Source organism: Hylobates moloch, unplaced genomic scaffold (assembly GCF_009828535.3).
Source record: "Hylobates moloch isolate HMO894 unplaced genomic scaffold, HMol_V3 SCAFFOLD_2, whole genome shotgun sequence".
Taxonomy (NCBI): Eukaryota; Metazoa; Chordata; class Mammalia; order Primates; family Hylobatidae; genus Hylobates; species Hylobates moloch.
The window spans coordinates 17,538,253-17,557,339 of record NW_026652277.1 but is presented as its reverse complement, the minus strand read 5'-3'; the positions used below and the strand labels follow the sequence as shown (position 1 = coordinate 17,557,339).

Here is a 19,087-nt window from a genome sequence, read left to right as displayed (position 1 = left end):
AGTACCTTTATAAGTCAAATGAATTTTTATTCTTTCAGTACTGTTCAACTTATTTTTTCCTGCTCTCTCTGTTACCTCCTCTCTGGCAATGAGGCCATGAAGAATTTTAATCAGAAAGATACTGAGCAAAGCACTCTTGGAAAAAATAAATCATAAAAATAAATTATACCTTCAGTGATACGTATATCAATGATATCACAATTTTGTTACAACCAAGAAAGATGATTATAATAAATAGTCAAACTGTGTTATATGTTGGCCAACAATTTGGGCCAACTAAGCCAGATTTTTAAATTAAAAATTAAGCTATATGATACACAAAGGGTCCAGGACTGACATATAACAACTAGTTAAGAATTACAATCTTTGCAAATCAAATTAGTGAACTCAAATTAGTGAACTCAAAGCCATCAGGTATAGATCTTCACAAAACCCAAGCTAAAAAATGGTTCTGAGACTGGGCACAGTGGCTCACGTCTGCAGTCCTAGCAATTTGGGAGGCCAAGGCAGGCAGATCACTTAAGGTCAGGAGCTCAAGATCAGCTTGGCCAACATGGTGAAACCCTGTCTCTACTAAAAATACAAAAATTAGCCAGGCATGGTGGTGTGCGCCTGTAGTCCCAGCTACTCAGAAGGCTGAGGCAGGAGAATCGCTTGAACCAGGTAGGCGGAGGTTGCAGTGAGCTGAGATCACGCCACTGCACTCCAGCCTGGGCGACAGAGCGGGACACTGTCTCAAAAAAAAAAGAAAATGATTCTGAGTTCTGTAATTCTGCACTAAATATTTAAACAATAGGGCATAACTTGTGTTATGACCTCCTCCTCCTCCTGCATTCCCATCTTTACCTTGACCTTTGGAGGTGCAAATTCAGCACATAATTAGAAATTGTACTAGGGGGTACCAATTGTAGACACCTTGTTTATCACATGTCACTGTCCCATCCTTAAATCAATGATGTTCTATGAAAAAATGCTCAACATCATGAATTATCAGGGAAATGTAAATCAAAATCACAATGTGATACCACCTTACTCCTGCAAGAGTGGCTATAATTAAAAAATCAAAATATAATAGATGTTGGCATGGATGTGGTGAAAAGGAAACACTTTTACATTGCTGGTGGAAATGTAAACTAGTACAACCACTATGCAAAACAGTATGGAGATTCCTCAAAGAACTAAAAGTAGAAACACAATGTGATCCAGCAATCCCGCTACTGGGTATCTACCCAGAGGAAAAGAAGTCATTATATGAAAAAGACACTTGCACACACGTTTATAATATTGGCACAATTTGCAATTGCAAAAATTTGGAACCAGCCTAAATGCCCATCAGCCAATGAGTGGATAAAGAAAATGTGGTATATACATACTATGGAATACTACTCAGCCATAAAAAGGAATGAAATAATGACATTTGCAGCAACCTGGATGGAATTGGAGATCATTATTCTAAGTGAAGTAACTCAGGAATGGAAAACCACACATCGTATGTTCTCACTCATAAGCGGAAGCAAAGCTATGAGGATGCAAAGGCATAAGAATGATACAATGGACTTTGGGGACGCTGGGACAGGTAAGAGGCTGGTGAGGGATAAAAGACTACACATTCAGTACAGTGTACACTGCTCAGGTGATGGGTGTACCAAAATCTCAGAAATCACCACTAAAGAACTTTTCCATACAATCAAACACCACCTGTTCCCCAAAAACTATTAAAAATTTTAAAAATGATTGATGTTCTTACATATTTCCATAGAAACTTCTTTTCACTTTCACTTTGAATAGAAACAAGATCACCAAAATTCCTCTTGCAAAACGCTCGTGCATTGTCCATGGTTTCCTTCTCTTTGCTGAAATAATACTGGTAGTCTTTGTAAATAACCCACCCATCTTCAGTGACTGGTGGATCTGAAAAGTTAATGAGAAAAGGCAATGAGTTTTATGTAGACAAATTCAAGAATCTGGTGTGTACAGCACACAAAGATGAAAGGGATAGAGCTGCTATATCAAGAGGCATCTGCAACTGTGAGAGACCAGAACAGCAGAATCTCCATGTCAAACAGACATTTGAACCCCAGCCCAAATACCCACTTTCTACCAATCGAGTAAAAAGGACCCATTTTGTATTCCCAGCTAAGTTCCATATGTCATTACTGGGTAAAAGAACTCCAGGTGTCACTTTCATCAATACGATAGCATAGCTGCAAGGATTTATATATAATGCACCGATAATCTTCTACATCAAAGGAGTGGGAACTATGAGAAAGCAGTTTTCACCCCAGTATAAGAAGAAAAAAAAAAGCAAAACTTTTAATAGATGGACTTGGGTGCTTCAGGATAGAAGCAAGGAATTCACGTATCAAGTGGGCCCCTCAGGCTTTCTCCAACCCATGGGATTCCATATTTCTGTGCTACAGTAGGCTGAATAAAAGCTCCCAAAGATATCTAGTTCCTAACCCCTGGAACCTATGAATATTAGCTTATATGGAAAATAAGACTTCATAGACATGATTAATTTAGGATCTTGAGATGGGAGGGTTATCTTGGATTGTCTAGGTGAGCCCTAAATGTAGTAACAAGTATCCTTATGTAGAGGGGCGAAGGAAGATTAGACTACAAGGGAAGGAGGCAATGTGATCACTGGAAGAAGATGCTACATTGCGGGTTTTGAAGAAGGAAGGGGCCATGAGCTGATGAGTTCATAGAATGCAGCTCTAGATGCTGGAAAAGGCAAGGGAAGAGATTCTCCCTTAGAGCCCCTAAAGGGAGCATGGTCCTGCCAACATCTGGATTTTAGCCCAGTGAAATTGATTCCAGATTTCTGACTTTCAGAACTGTAAGGGAATAACTGCGTGTTATTTTAAGCCACCAACCAGGTAACTGGTTACAGCAGCCTGTGGACACTAATATATGTGCTAAAGAAGAAGGAACCTGGGACCTTGGAACTGATTCATGAACCCTTGAGAAACTGTATTAACATGCCTTATGTTTGTGCATATGAGCTTCTCTCTGGAGAGGAAGACCCAAACTTCCATGACATTCTCACTCAAAGGTATTAAGGACTTCTGCTCTCTAGCTTCCCAGGGCAAGTAATTTTTTCACTGAGAAAGGAAAGAGGCGGAGAAAGGGTTATCAGTACAGAGATCAGAAAATAAGAAAACACCTACTGTCTTGAGGAGCTGGTGTTGGCTCAGGGTTTGGCGTTTGTCCTGTAAAACAGGAGAAAAGTAGAAATAAAGTGTACTTAAACTTCTGCTAATTACATTTCCTTCTATTTTCATGAGTCAATATTGCTAAAAACTTAGTTGTTCTCTTTTTTTCCCTTCCCTTTCTTTCTCCAATTTGCACATCATGTTGTGGAGGGCAGAATGAAGGAAAAGAGAATAAGAAGTGAAGAATTAAACAAATTAGGTGTTAAGAAGAAGAAATTAGGTGTTAAGAGAAATTAAACAAAATAGCCACCAGAAATTACAGCCACCACAGTTTTCAGGCACAAGTAGCATTATATAAAGAAAAAAAAAAGATCATGAGTTTTAGAATCAGAAAGCCTAGCTTCAAATCCCAAGCCTGGGTTTAAATCATTTAGCCTTAATTTTGTCAACTAAACCAAATAGATTAGTTTGTGAAAATATGTGAGTTATTGGTATGTAATAGGTGTTTAACAGGTGTTCATTTTCCAGACATCTTATAGTCTGTGAAATTATTTATGATTTCATGATTTGAAACGATTAAATGTGAACTATTTATTTATAAAATAGAAAATGTATTTTCTTAAGAAAATCTATTTTTCTTAAATGTATGGTTTACTAAAAGTTAAATGAAATATTTTTCTTCCAAATTAGTTAGTGATATATCCAGATTTTATTGAAAGCTGATAAAGGGACTCAGGTTACCTAGCTTTTCGGTTAACGAATTTAACATCTGCAAGAGTAGAGCTACAATAATGCAAAAAGGATACTAGCCATTGGTAGCTAAGATACCATTAAAGGACAACTGGCCACCACTGACTTCTTCTATTCTGGAAACTTTGAAAGCAACAATCTAAGCAGGAGGATGGAAAATAAACAGAACAGTAAGTCATCTCCAGCCATAGAGTTGAAATGGTTGCCAAGATTCCCCAACAGCAGAGGGCAATGCAGTTCCATTTACCCATTTACAACGGAGGTACTGATGTGTATTTTGGTTCGAGGGTAGGTTTGTTTATTTCCTTGTTGGTGTGTTGGTTTCTCTTAACATTAGAACTCGGATCCTCTGGCCTGACTTGGATATGCAGAACTTTCTGAGTCCCAGATAATGACTGTCAGCATGCATACTGTTTGACCACCAATAACGTGGTGGGGCTAATAGCATCAGAGGCCACTCCAGGGTGATTTGTTCACTGTGTGGAACATTCATCTGAGAAATCAATACTTAGAATATTCAGAGTTGGGGAAATGTTCGCCTGTTTGATGATTAACGTAGGTCAGAAGGCGAAAATTCCAAAATGGAAGTTGCATTTGCGTTATTCTGTTGACAGCGTAGGACACCCACAAACTTCTACTGCTATGGAACCTGGGCCAGGATCAGAGATGCTCGTGGGAACTATCTGGGAGGACATGACTCTTGCCCAGAACTCCCAGGTAGCCTTTTGATCTTCTCTGTTCCTTTAGCACATTTATCTGTGCTTATCAACTTCATGCTTATCCTATGCAATGATGGCCACTGACAGTTCCCTGATTTTGTTATTTTGTTTGTTTGCTTCTGCTAATAAAGGAAAGATACTGGGGTGTCAGGAGGTTAGTCTACCAAGCTGAGATAAAGGAGAGAAGAGGTGATCATACCTTTTTGTATCTGGCAAATCCAGTTGTTAAGGTGTTCACAATTAATATCATTCCAAGACATAGTAGGGTCACCTTTCAGCTCACCACAGTATTCAACATTTTGATAATTATTAGGTTCTCCATAAGCCCAGTTTTCATATGAAACCTATATTAGAAACATTAAACTGCAACCATTAACCATTTGTATCAAGCCAGTGCCAATCATTCATCCAAACAGAAAACCAAAGATATGTTTGCACTGTTTTATCAATTTACTTTTTTTTCCACAATAGCTTTGCTTTGAAAGCACAGTTCACAAACATAGCGGAAAAGAAACAGCTTTCATTACATGGAACCTTGTGATGTTGAACAATGTACAAACTGATTATTATAACATTTTCTTTACTCTTATTAAATAGAATGGATCCAAGGGCCACAAATGGGGGTTTATATATAGGAAAAACTTGGCAACAAAGTTCCACTTCTCAGTGTTGGGAGTTCCTAAATTTACAACCCATTGGGAAGGATAATATTTCAGTGTGTTATTGGAAGTTTTCTCTTTATTAAATGTGTAGGATAAAGAAATATAATTAATTCTTCAGAAGACCCAGAAAATATTGCTAACAGCTACTAAACTTTGCCAAAATGAACAGAAGAAACAAATGGAGGCCCTGGGTCTAGGTCCTCTATGGAGTTTTCAGTGTGGAATCATAACCCACAGGGTTTTGGACTAAGCACGGTGATGTGTTTTCCAGAGATGTAAATACAAAACCCAAATGTCAATGAAGCCATCAAATAAACCACCTCACTCAAGTTCCTTGAAAAGTTGCTGGTGGAGGCAGAACTGAAATTAAGAGGTAGAACTGAAATTATACAAAATCACTTCTTGTGACGACTAGGGCTTCTAAATATTGCCAGCACGTGCCAGAATCTCTCACTTCTTCATTCCTGGAAATGGAGAAGTCTGACGAAGCCTAATCATTGTTAGTGGGAATATCAAAAATGTTTCCATTTCTATTGATCTAAAAGAGGGCATAAAACACTCAAGTTTTCGGAAGTTTACCTGCACATCAATTTTGCATGGCAGGACAGTGGCTATCATAATGACCTGTCTTACTGAAAGTTTGGATTAAATAAAAAGATAACATAAAAATAAATACACGATAAAGTAAGGAAGTTATATAGTAAGTCAAATTACTCACAGGAGAACCATCACTCCAAGTAAAGCCTTCTGAAGGGCTTCCATACGTCAATCCCAACCAAAACAGTTCGTGGTAGCTTCCACTAGCTCTATGAAATCCAAAACATAAAGAAAGCATATGCTATTGCATGAAGCAAGTTCAGTAACTTATGAGGACTAACCACATTTGAAAGTTACCTCCAAAACATAAATTAATAGTACAAAAGTAAAGAGATTTAACAGCTAAATAGAAGACTTATGCAATAGATGTGCATTTTGGTATATCCCATAAATATCTTAAAAACAGGCCACTGCCTGAGAGTAAATAATTGTATAGTATTGAAAGACAAATATGTATAAAGCATCTTGAACTTTAATAGAGCAAGTCACAGCAGAATTTACACTTATAAAATTAAAGGATTTGAAAGTGAAGCTAGATCAAACAGGGCCCACAGATTTGGGAGATGATACAGGTGCTCAAACTAGCATCCTGAGACAACAATTTCAGAAACAGACAAATTTTCTCAACTTCATAAGCACCAATTAGATAACAAAAAGGAGGAATCCATAAAAATACCACTTACGTTATTAATCGCCATATTGTTTGCTGTTCCTCTTTGTTATTGATGCTAGCTAAGTCTCCACCCAGAGCTCGACAAAAATCTCGAGATTCAAACCACGTTTTCTTCTCATGTTTTCCTTTTGCATACAGCTAAAGATGATATGGTTACAAAAATTATTTTATGTTGTGTAGTTTATCACATTAAGAGAAACAATTATTTACTTTTGATGAGCGTTCATTTACAGAAAAACAAAACATTGTAATGACTCAAAATAATGTAATTCTTTTGCTTTAAAATCAATTTATGAGTGAATAGTTGGGTAACAAAACTTGGGGGATTATTTTGTTGAGAAAACCTTAGAAAATAAAATAATTTTATAGCACAAGAGAAATTAGATGAAAATCTTAGGAGCTTTAGGCATATGGGTTATGTATACACCTCTCTGTGGAAGACAAAATTAATTTGGTTAAGTGCAAAAAGTGGCATTGAGATGGAAAAAAATGAAAGAAACTTTTGATACAGAGAAAGTAAACATGAAGAAGAAGAATTTTAAGGAAAATAACTTTCTTAAAATTGTGCACAGTTTGTTATTGTGTTCAGCTAAAACAATGAATAACCTGGCAATGTTTCAACATTTTGTTGGTAATGTCCTTCAATACCGCCTTGTATTTTTCATTATGGTTGTACATTTCAACAACTATTGAAGCACATGCAACCACAGACACCCATCTGGCAGGGACTTATGAGCAAAATTAAATTTAAAAGTTATATGATTTAGGAATTGTGTCATAATATTCAGAGGACTGCAGAGAGAATAGTGAAATGCAGTCAACAGTGACGGTCTGGGACACACCCACCAGTATGCCGAAAGAAAGAAGGTAATTGTGGCCACTGACTTTTCTAATTCTCATGCATTGCTCCTCATGAGTCATGGCCCCCACATAACAGGCTTGTGGGAAAAAAAATTTGCTTCCAAGGCACTACGGTTGCCCAAGTTGTCATTAAGCAGCCGAAGACAACCTTCACCTTGACCCTAACTTGACTCAAGCGATGTGAACAAAGGTGTTTAAGTAAGTATCCACATCAGTATATCCCAGACTCCTATGATGCCTCAACTTGCTAGACTATAAGATTTTATTTTCTTAACTAAACTTACTGTCAGCTGAATTTCATCAATAATTCTCACACCTTAATCTTTATAAAGGTGGTCTATATATTTCCAAACAAACCCTACCCCAAGTACCTCTAAAACCACCTAATTTCTAGTCAAGCACATATTTTGATTTGTTGAACATCTACCTGAAAATTCTCTCTACTGAAGCCCCTGATTGACTTCTCAGCTCAGGGTAAAACTGCTGATTCTCTCAAAAAACTGCAATAAATCTCCATAGCCTAACATCCTCAGGCGAAGGCTAGGAATAAGATGAATCCGGCCTTTGTGTAGTAACTCAAAAGTTTCCAGAGGTAACAATAAAATACTTGATTTTCTTTGTGTTAGTCCTCAAATAATCCATTTACAAATCTCTTCTGTCTTAGCCCAATACATCACCTTCTATGTAAATTATGTTGTTAGATCTGATGGCCAATCTGGATTAAGATTTCCTGGATTCCTATTTCTATTAGTGGGAGTGACCAGCTCAATTAACCATGCTCCTCCTGAGTTAGAAAAGACTACACAGCCTCATCCTGATGCAAATTCTTCATCAGTCTTGCCAAACTGTCTTACAGGGCATGTCATGGCCATATGCCATTCAAAGGGATTGAGTAAAAGAAGTACAGAGAGCAGGACTATTAGAAAACAGTATCATTAAGCAGTAAGTAGGTAATATGGTTTGACTCTGTGTCCCCACCCAAATCTCATCTCAAATTGCAATCCTCACATGTCGAAGGAGGGAACTGTAATCCCCACGTTGAGGGAGGGAAGCGATTGGAGTATGAAGGCAGTTTCCCCCATGCTGTTCTTGTGAATGAGTTCTCAGAAGATCTGATGGTTTTATAAGTGGTAGCTTCTCCTACACTCTCAAATGCTCTTCTCTGTCCTGTGAATAAGGTGCCTGCTTCCCCTTCCACCATGATTGTAAGTTTCCTGAGGCCTCCCCAGTCGTGTGGAACTGGGAGTCATTTCAACCTCTTTCCTTTTTAAATTACCCAGTCTCAGGTAGTATCTTTATAGCAGTGTGAGAACAGACTAATACAGCAGGTACATTTCTGTATTCAGCTAAGTCTAATTTTCTCTAGAAAGGATGTGACTCATAAAAGAGAGAGAGTAAAAGGCCCCAATCCTTAATTCACTGGGGTTTTTGTTTGTTATTTTCTTGGTTTCTTTTTTTGTCTGTTTGCTTTAGTGAATTTGATTGTTTAAGGAGAAAATGAATGGCCTAAACTATGAATGTATTAAATAGTGGTAGAATATTGAATTGTCATTTAATGGGCACTGAAAAGCCATGTGCCCCAACCTATCATTTCCTTTCCTCACCCATTGTTATAATCATCGGGGTTAAATCAGAAAAAGGGAGGACTCTCTTTAGAATACCTATGTGGCATTATTGTAGCATATCAATTTTGTTAGCTAAAACTTGGGCTCTAAGAGCATGGGGAAAAAATGAATTGCAATACAACAGCGTGAAAGGAAACAGAAATTTCTATCAAGACAAAAAGAGGCTGGGTGCACTGGCTCATGCCTATAATTCCAGAGCTTTTGGAGGCCTATGTGGGAGGATCAATTGACACCAGGAGTTTGAGACTAGCCTGGGCAACGTAGCGAGACCCCATCTTTACATAAAATAAGATTTTAAAAATTAGCTAGGCATGGTGGTGTATACTTGTAGCTACTTGGGAGGCTTAGGTGGGAGGAGAACTTGAGCCCAGATGTTTGAGGCTGCAGTGAGCCATGATTGTACTATTGTATTCCAGCCTAGATAACAGAGCAAGACCCCACTGGAGAAAGAAAGAGAAGGAGAGAGAGAGAGAGAAGAAGAAGAAAGAAGAAAGAAGAAAGAAGAAGAAGAAGAAGAAGAAGAAGAAGAAGAAGAAGAAGAAGAAGAAGAAGAAGAAGAAGAAGAAGAAGAGAGAAAGGAGGAAGGAGGAAGGAGGAGGGAGGAGGGAGGAGGGAGGAAGGAGGGAGAGGAGAGGGGGAAGGGGGAGAGAGGAGGAAGGGGGGAGGAAAGAGAAGGGAGGGAAGAAGGGAGGAAGGGAGAAAAGAAGGAAGGGAGGAAGGAAGGAACAGAGGAAGGGAGGGAGGAAAGGAAGAAGAGAGAAAGGGAGGGTAAGGGGATAAGGAAGGGAAGGAGGAAGGGGGGAAGGGGGGAAAGGAGGGAGGTAGATCTAGAAGGCCTGGGAGAAAGGAGAGAAGCAGAGAGGAGGTGATAGTGGCAGAGCAGGTGAGAAAAACCTTCTGTAAGTTGTTTTTACGTTGTTGGTTGTGTTTGTGGGTCTAAATGCATCCACCCAAGGAGCTCTTAAACAAGTGATCCCCAGGTTAATCAAATCAGAATTTCTAAATACCTATGGTAGAGTCTGGGCACAGTGTTTTGGTTTTTGTTTGTTTTTTATCTCCTTAGGTGATTCTTTAGGCTGAAGCATACTGCAGATTCTCTTATCAGCTTTATAACTGATACTCACCTTGAAACACAAGCTCGTTCTACTGCTGGCACCCCAATTCTCTGGACATTTGGGTTCAGGAGTTGTTGTGGGCTTCGGTGGGTGGGTTACTCCTTCTGCCCAGTGCTTGCACACAAATTTTGCCTTTTCATCACATTTCAAAACATCCCATAAGCCCCCTGCAATCCCGGTTCTCATGGCAACACACCCTGGCTTTCGCCCTGTATTAAATATATAAAGTAGAATTCACTTGACAGGTGCCTGCCGAAGGCCTGCCATGCTCACAGAAGGCACTCAGATCGGAGCGGCAGGGATGTGGTGAAGCCCGCATGTGATGAGGAGATGCAGCCGGCCATGCCAGGGGCATTCAGAAACTGGTCTGTGCTGTTTTGAATCAGTTTGATTTGTATTTGTGTGGTCTATAACCCCAACCCAATTATGATCTCAAATGTAGCGGGGGTTTGTAACACTTTATATTTCTAACATTTGGCAAAGTGCCCCACACACAGGCGTTTAATGATAAAGTATTTTATATTATCAAGTTCACCATAATGGCAAAAATAGTAGTTTACTGCTTCTCTCTCCCTCTCTCCTTCCTTCCTCCCTTCCTTCTTCCCTTCTTTCCTCCTTTCGTTCCTTCTTCCCTTCTTTCCTCCTTTCGTTCCTTCCTCCCTCCTTTTCTCCTTTCCTCCCCTCCTTCCTTCCCTCCCTTCCTCCCCTCCTTCCTTCCCTCTTTCCTTCCTTCTTCCCTTCCTCCCCTTTCTGGTTTTCTCTCTTCTTTCTTTCTTAATTTTTTAAGATTCTTTTCCTCCCACTAAGGTCCACGTAGGTTTTCCAGGACCAAAGTTTTCCACAGATCTCAAAATGAGACACACCTCAACTAGAGATTTTAGGTAAGTTACTCAAACACTATGAATTTGCTTTCTCCTCTTCAAATGCAAATACCAAGACCTGCCTCATAGAGCTGTAAGGAATGCCAGCTTCAATGAACAAAGAAGTACATAAAACAAAATGAGGATGCACAGAGCTTAGTAATTTATAATTCCGTCTTACAGTCAAGGTTCTTTCCAAATAGCAATTAACTAAGACAGAGCTTTGAAAGTATCAGGATTCCTTGCTGCTACGATGAAGTAATTTTTTTATTATTAGACTTTTAAAGAACATGAAGTGCTTAGAAGTCATTCATGAAGCTCTGGGGAGGTACGCCTTTTTTAGAATATTTTCTGTGAAATCTCTGATTCCCTGACACCTCAAGGTTTTCCCTGATTCTTAAGATTGTCTCCTTCTCTTTGCAGCACTGAGTTAAAACCTGGTAACTGTGGAATAGATGACTATAGAGGCTGCGGCATGCTCTTAACCGTCAGAATCAGTTCAGTTGACCTGATGCTCAGGCCCGAGCCCCAGGCTCCTTGCCCACTGCTCCTGAAGCCGTAAAGTCAGCCGAAGACGGCAGCCACCGTCCTTCCATCAAGGATATACCATGACAAAGGGTTGCAACTGAGTTCTGTTCCAGTTCCATCCATTGTTAGTCCCTAAGGACATTCCAGGGCTAACTCCTCAGAGTCCTGCTGCTGGATGACACCACAGGCAAAGTTAAGCAGTTTCACTTACAGAGTAAGACTTATCACTACTGCCCAGATGTGTTTTTAAAGTACGCACTCAGCTCTTAATACACCATCCAGTTACTTTTTAAATCAACTGAAATCTTGCTATGTTTCAGAAAGTTCAATAATTCCATAAACAAAAATCACACTATTTAGGTTACTGATCTATTTCCCTTACTGAAAGGTGAGAATGCAAATTATAGAACACTGAAGATTAGGACATATTAGGTCAGGTAGTAAATTGATAGACTTGAGCTATTATTTTTTAGCTTTTCACTCAAGCACAATGAAATATTTGCTATAAGGGATGTTGAAATTTCTCTGTGTGTTGTCATCCTAAATAATGTTGTGTGCTAGTGATACCACTGTATAAAAAGTCAAAGAATCTTTCACAGACTATTTCAGAAACAACTTACAACATCTTACTAGGGAAGGTAAATCAAAATATATGCAGAGGCAGGCAGGGTGGTGCGAGTGTAAGTAGCACAGATTTGGGGATGAACAGCTTAGTCTAAATCCATGCTTGGAAGCTTTCTAGCCACATAAACGTCCTGAGTCTCAGTTTCCACTTCTTTTTTTTTTTTTTTTTTTGACGGAGTTTCACTCTTATCACCCAGGCTGGAGTACAGTGGCACAATCTCGGCTCACTGCAACCTCTGCCTCCCAGATTCAAGTGATTCTCCTGCCTCAGCCTCCCAAGTAGCTGGGATGACAAGGACGCACCACTGCACTCAGTTAATTTTTGTATTTTCAGTAGAGATGGGGTTTCACTATGTTGGTCAGGCTAGTCTAGAACTCCTGATCTCAGGTGATCTGCCCGCCTCTGCCTCCCAAAGTGTTGGGATTACAGGCAAGAGCCACCACGCCCGACCTCCACTTCTTTTAAATGAAGATACTGAAGCTTACCTGGCAGGGTTTTTATGATGACAAAATAAAATCCAAGGAAAATAAAAGACTAAACACGGTAGCACATGGGAGATACTGAAATAATGAGTTCCGCATGAACAATGTCCTTTGCTGCACCACCAAACCACTCTCATATTCCAACACCTAATTGCACTGAAAAGCTTTATGTCCATTTAATATGGTTTTAGGTTTTCAGAAATAAGTCAACCAGGACAGGCGCAGTGGCTCACGCCTGTAACCCCAGCACTTTGGGAGGCCAAGGCAGGCAGATCACTTGAGGCCAGGAGTTTGAGACCAGCCTGGCCAACATGGTGAAACCCCACCTCTACTAAAAACACAAAACTTAACCAGGCGTGGTGGTACATGTCTGTGGTCCCAGCTACTCAGGAGGCTGAGGCACGAGAATTGTTTGAACCTGGAAGGTTGAGGTTGCAGTGAGCCAAGATGGCGCCACTGCACTCCAGCCTGGGCAACCGAGTGAGGCTCTGTCTCAAAAAAAAAAAAAAAAAGAAAGAGTCAACCATTTGAAATCTTTGTGACCACTGAGAACTTCATGAATAGGTTTTAAATAGACCAGTACCAGATAACCCAGCAAGATAACCTAGCAATTTTTTTCTTCCTTTTTTCTTTAGAGCACTAAACCTATTGGGAAATTTTTAGAAAAGAAAAAAAGGAAGAAAAGAAAAAACAAAAAGAGAATGAAATATAAATTGTTACTAAAAGCATGATTAATTTACCTAGTCTTTTGCAGAGGTACCCAGAGAAATAACAGATTTTATCTAACGGATTCGTAGGGTGAACGCGACCCTCAGCCTAAGCGCTGCCCATACCTGGCATATCTGAATTCCAGTGGGTGAACCGAACCTCTTCCTCGATGGTCCACTGAAAAGTTCCTTTGGTTTGTATATCTGAAAGTCCTGTCCAGAAATATTTTTCAGGCCTTAAGCCAACGAAACTAGTCAGGAACGCTTGTTCATATCTTTAAAAAGAAGAATTAACATTCAATTAAGTTTTCGAAACATTTATGCCAATTTTCAAAATTATCAACATGAAAACTATCTCAGTTCTATGTTTGAGCTATAATTGAATTGGTAATTCAAATATATTGTGTTATATTTGTATGTCATCTACATCACACACATTGTCACCAAGGAAATGTGAGCTTATGATGGAAAAATACCATATAGCTGAGTATATAAAATCATTCGGAGATACTCAAACCATCTCCCTCTAGCCCTCACCAGCCCCTCTGCCTATTCTCAAAATGTCAGAGAATTTTGACAATACAAAGAAGAAAACTAATGCATTTTAAAATACAATGTTTTAAAAAATCAGTCCACTCTTCAAATAGTTCTACTCAATTCTTGATTAAGCAAGTTCAAGGTTAATAACATTATCAAGGATAATACTCATGGAATAATCTGCATGAATTTCCCCCCTCAATTTTATTCTCTCATATTTCAGCTCTGAAACAAAAGAGAAAATTATCAAGAAATATAGAGAAGCAGAGACTCAATCTCCAGAATGAATGAGAAGCAGATTCATGAATTCCAACACTTTCTCTCCCTTAAGATTCTTGTCTATTTGGCATTAATCTGGGAACAATAAAATCCGGTTGACAAGGCACCGAAAACGTGTCTAAAATGACAAACAAAACAATGGAGGCAGCAACATAGGCAAAAATCTGTCTTTCGAGAAAAAGAAAAATGCTGTCCAAAGTTTCCAGGAATGGAGAGAGTTGTAGATGACTTCAGAGAGAGCAGGAAGAGAATATAGAGAAACCTAACAGCAATACAACATTTTATTTGACCATAGTCTAAATAATTTCATTCCCTAAACAAAACAAACCAAAAAAATTAAAAGTTCCAAACTCAATTTAGTTGCCTTAAATGTCTCTAAACCATATTTAGCAAGACAGTTAGTGAACTCCTGAGTATATTATAGAAGATACGTAAGGAAAAATAAATATAAAATACAGTGAAATCATGTACATAATCACCAAAAGACCAAAAGACCAATTATAGCGCAGACCAGAATATGATCTCATGGTAGTTAAAGGTGAGCAGTTCACCTCCCTCACCAAAGATATGAAGTACCTACATTCTGAGTTTCAGATGTTAGCATTCTATTAGGGTGCTACTACCATATATTGGACATTTAAACATACACAAAAGCAGCATGTGGGTAGAAATACAGTTCTTTTATAAAGACTATGAAATGTTATGACATCTCTCATTTTTATCCAAAGATTTTTAATATCAAGAGTATCCCCTACATTTTATTCAGTCTGACTCGAAAGTCCAGTAAATATAACTTATTGTACTAAAACTCCCTAATTTTGTTACTTCTTTACTGCAAGTGAAATAGATACTTTTCCATTTTTGTAAACTTGCTTCTGTGGCTAATCCACAGCTTTGCATAGAGTAGGTGAAAAGTAAATAAATAAATCTTAAAAATAGATGTGACCCTAGAGATAAAAAATTATCTAAACTTCTCTATGTCCATGTGATTTTCCTGACCTAGGTGTCTGTTAACCTAGCAAAGCAAAGCAAAGAATGGAAGAATGGAAAGAATGAATGAATTATTCAGTAAACTTCTTTGCCTTCTTTTTTGGTGGAGACAGTGGTAAAGATATAACGTGATTTTGAGCTGGCAACTTTTAGTTACTTTCCTGCTTTAAAAAATTCAACATAGAATGGATCACTAAAAAGTTAGTTCTATAAACTACATTTACTAGATTATTATTTGTAAACTGTTCTGAATGTTGCTTTATATTACTAAATTTAGCAAAAAACAGTTTACGATGTTTGCAATGAAGAATCCAAATAAGAATATTATTTTTAATGCTCCTACCTTTACAAATCATACCTCAAGATCACACATAATAGACTCAGAAATTTAGAGGATGTTGATACTTGGGCTTTTCTGAAACTTTTTTCTATTTGACATATTTTAAAATGAAATTAAAATAGTTACATACCTGTCTTCAATAGTTGTTAAATAAGCATTCTCATTATTACAGGTTTGGTTTGCTTCTGCAAATGTTGAAAGCGTATGTCCAATCATATAGCAGTAAAAGTGATGTTTTTTCCAGCCCTATTAATGTTATCAAGCAGTGAATAAATGAGCAGAGTTCATGCATATATATTATAAAATATTATTATTATTTGAGATGGAGTTTTGCTCTTGTCACCCAGGCTGGAGTGCAATGGCACAATCTTGGCTCACTGCAACCTCCGCCTGCCAGGTTCAAGCAATTCTCCTGCCTCAGTCTCCAGAGTAGCTGGAATTACCACACCCAGCCAAATTTTTTTTGTCTTTTTAGTAGAGATGGGGTTTCACCATGCTGGCCAGGCTGGTCTCAAACTCCTGACCTCAAGTGATCCACCCGCCTTGGCCTCCCAAAGTGCTGGGATTATAGGTGTGAGCCACTGTGCCCAACCTTAGAAAATATTATTTTAATACTTTTTCTATCATGAGACTATTGGATAAACAATAGGAATGTCTAAAGAACACAACTCTGAAGAATCTGAAATGCAATGAAAATTATACACATAAACAAATAATTATCTTGCAACAAAACTATTTGTGAAATGTTTACTGAGGAAACTGAACAGAACGGCTAAGATACCAGCTTTAGAATAGGTAACCACAGGAAAGAATTTGGGGAAGAGCAAGCCTAGTTGCCTATGGAAGACAATACTAGAAGGGGGGTATAAAGCGACATCATTTGGTCATAGGAGAGCACTTTTCAAACTTCAGGCAGTATGATTCAGCATTGTTCCTCCTTCTGCCATACTCCAAATACACAGAAATGGCCAGGCACAGTGGCACATGCCTGTAATCCCAGCACTGTGGGAGTCGAAGGCAGGAGGACGACTTGAGCTCAGGAGTTCAAGACCAGCCTGGGCAACATAGTGAGTCCCTATCTTTACAGAAAATTTTATAAAATTAGCTAGGCATGATGACATGCGCCTGTAGTCCCAGCTACTTGGGAGGCTGAGGCAGGTGGATTGACTGAACCAAGGAGGTGGAGGCTACAGTGAGCCATGATCAATCACACCACTACACTCGAGCCTGGGTGACAAAGTGACACCCTGTCTCAGAAAAAAAAAAAAAAAAAAACAGAAATGCTAAATAAAAACATAACAATAAATGAAAAGTCCATACTAGAGTTTGAGAGGAAGAAGGGGGAAATCTCCAGGTACCCAAATTTAGTAGAATACTAAAAGCTGAATGAAAAATGCAAAAACTAAATTGTTGTTGGCCAAGGACATATGAGATCCTAGATTAAGGTCCTAGGCACTGTGGTGTTAGTGTCCATACAGAATATGATATTTGGCCTTGTCTCACTTGAGGCAGAGAGTTGGAAACGAGGTCCTTGTATAATAATGATACCAGTAACCCCAGTAACCCCTTGGTTAAAGGAGAACTAGAACATTCTGCCCACAGAACCAGGAAATGACAGTGTCTTGTCATCTACCTGGGGTTCTGAGTACCGGAAAAAAACAGTTCCTGAGTTTGAAAATAAATACCAAGTTTGTACCGCAGATGAGTGACAGTTCCAAGTTTATGCTATCCACATTGTATGGGAATCCACAGCCAAAAAATTAAAGTCATACTTAATCTGTAAAAGAAGAATCTCTAAAGCACTCCAAGAAGTAGAATGCAAAACCACACATCAGAAATACGCCCACCAACCACGTCGAGAGAGACTGTGACATTTGGGGAGATGGGTGGGGATGGAGAGGTCACTAAATCACAACCAAAAACAACAAACCAGCCAGGCGCAGTGGCTCCCACCTGTAATCCCAGCACTTTGGAAGGACGAAGCAGGTGGATCACTTGAGGTCAGGAGTTCAAGACCAACTTGACCAACATGGTGAAACCCCGTCTCTACTGAAAATGCAAAAATTAGCTGCGCGTGATGGCATGCGCCTGTAGTCCCAGCTACTTGGGAGGCTGAAGCAGGAGAATTGTGTGAACCCATGTGGTAGAGGTTGCGGTAAGCCGAGATCGTGCCACTGCACCCCAGCCTGGGCAACAAAGCAAGACTCCTTCTCAAAAACAACAACAACAACAAGCCATATGAGAAAATGTCCCATTTTAAGGAAGAGTCAACAACTGAGCATAGTAAAATGGAAAGCTCTTATAAAAAAAAGAAAAAAAAAACCAGCATGTTTGAGATGACTTTGTAACAAAAGAATAAATCCAATAACAAAAGATCAAAATAGTAAGCACAAAGAACAGGAGAATGTGAACCCCAAAGTATGGAATGTCTGTAAAAGAAAAACATAGCAATGAAGTTAAAAACTCAATGGTCAGATTAAATATAGTAATCAGGGTTTCATAGAAAATTAGTAAATTGGATGAAAAGATGAAAAGATAGCAAGATAGAAAAGATAGCATAGGAAGAGATGAAGATATGAAAAGGGGCTAAATAACATGTTGATAGAAAGCATAGACAATAGAATGAGAAGGCTGAACAACTGCCTAAGATAAGTTTCAGAAGTTTCAGAAGCAGCAAATAAAACTAATGACGGGTCACTTTCAAGAACTGAAAGATGGCTGTGAAACCTCAAAGAATCACGCTGGGCCTGGCACGATGGCTCATGCTGTAATCCCAGCACTTTGGGAGGCCAAGGTGGATGGATCACGAGGTCAGGAGTTCAAGCCCAGCCTGGCCAATATGGTAAAACCCCATCTCTACCAAAAATACAAAAATTAGCCAGGCATGGTGGCTTGTGCCTATACTCCCAGCTACTCAGGAGGCTGAAGCAGAAGAATTACCTGAGCCCGGGAGGCGGAGGTTGCAGTGAGCTGATATTGTGCCACTGCACTCCAGCCTGGGTGACAGAGCGAGACTCCATTTCAAAAAAAAGAATCACACTGGGGAGCAAAGGCAACAAATAAAATAATTCCAGATCTAGGCACATGTAGTAGAATGCTACACTGCAGCATTCCACTAGGTACTTGGCATTCACCCAGGCACTGCAGAATGCCAAAGACAAGGAGAAGATTTTAAGATCAGAGAGAACCACCAGCATATCCACTTCAAAACAAAAGAAGAATTAGTGTGACAGCAGGAATTCCAGTAGCAAAAATAAGGCCAGGAGAAAGTATAATAAAATAATATGTAAATTATTATCAGAAAACAACCATCAATCCAGAATTCTAAACTGACCTAGCTAAACTATTATTCAGGGTGAGGATGAATTTAAGACATTCTCAGACAATTTGGTGGCTGATCAATGGTTTCATTTCTGTCTCTTTCTGTAAACATTTTAAAACACATTTTATTTTAATGTCATATCTATAAATTTTCCCCATATGAAGATCCTGGTAGTATATCTTATAATTTGGGGTTTCAGTCTCACCTATGGGGTTCACACAGCTTGAATAATGAGACTTCTTTATAATGAGGATTTACAT

At 38.9% G+C, this 19,087-nt stretch overlaps 1 protein-coding gene across 1 annotated transcript in view; it reads right to left on the bottom strand.

Moving 5' to 3' along the window:
• The window catches only part of MRC1 (mannose receptor C-type 1), a 103,163-nt gene that overhangs the window by 34,631 nt on the left and 49,445 nt on the right, over positions 1-19,087 (bottom strand). The window contains exons 10-17 of the mRNA XM_032165380.2: positions 15,636-15,751; positions 13,486-13,634; positions 10,167-10,366; positions 6,567-6,694; positions 6,005-6,092; positions 4,824-4,968; positions 3,171-3,212; positions 1,748-1,911 (exon numbers count right to left, since the gene is read on the bottom strand). Coding sequence (XP_032021271.1) covers positions 1,748-1,911; positions 3,171-3,212; positions 4,824-4,968; positions 6,005-6,092; positions 6,567-6,694; positions 10,167-10,366; positions 13,486-13,634; positions 15,636-15,751 — 1,032 coding nt within the window. The remainder of the gene's footprint in view (positions 1-1,747; positions 1,912-3,170; positions 3,213-4,823; positions 4,969-6,004; positions 6,093-6,566; positions 6,695-10,166; positions 10,367-13,485; positions 13,635-15,635; positions 15,752-19,087) is intronic.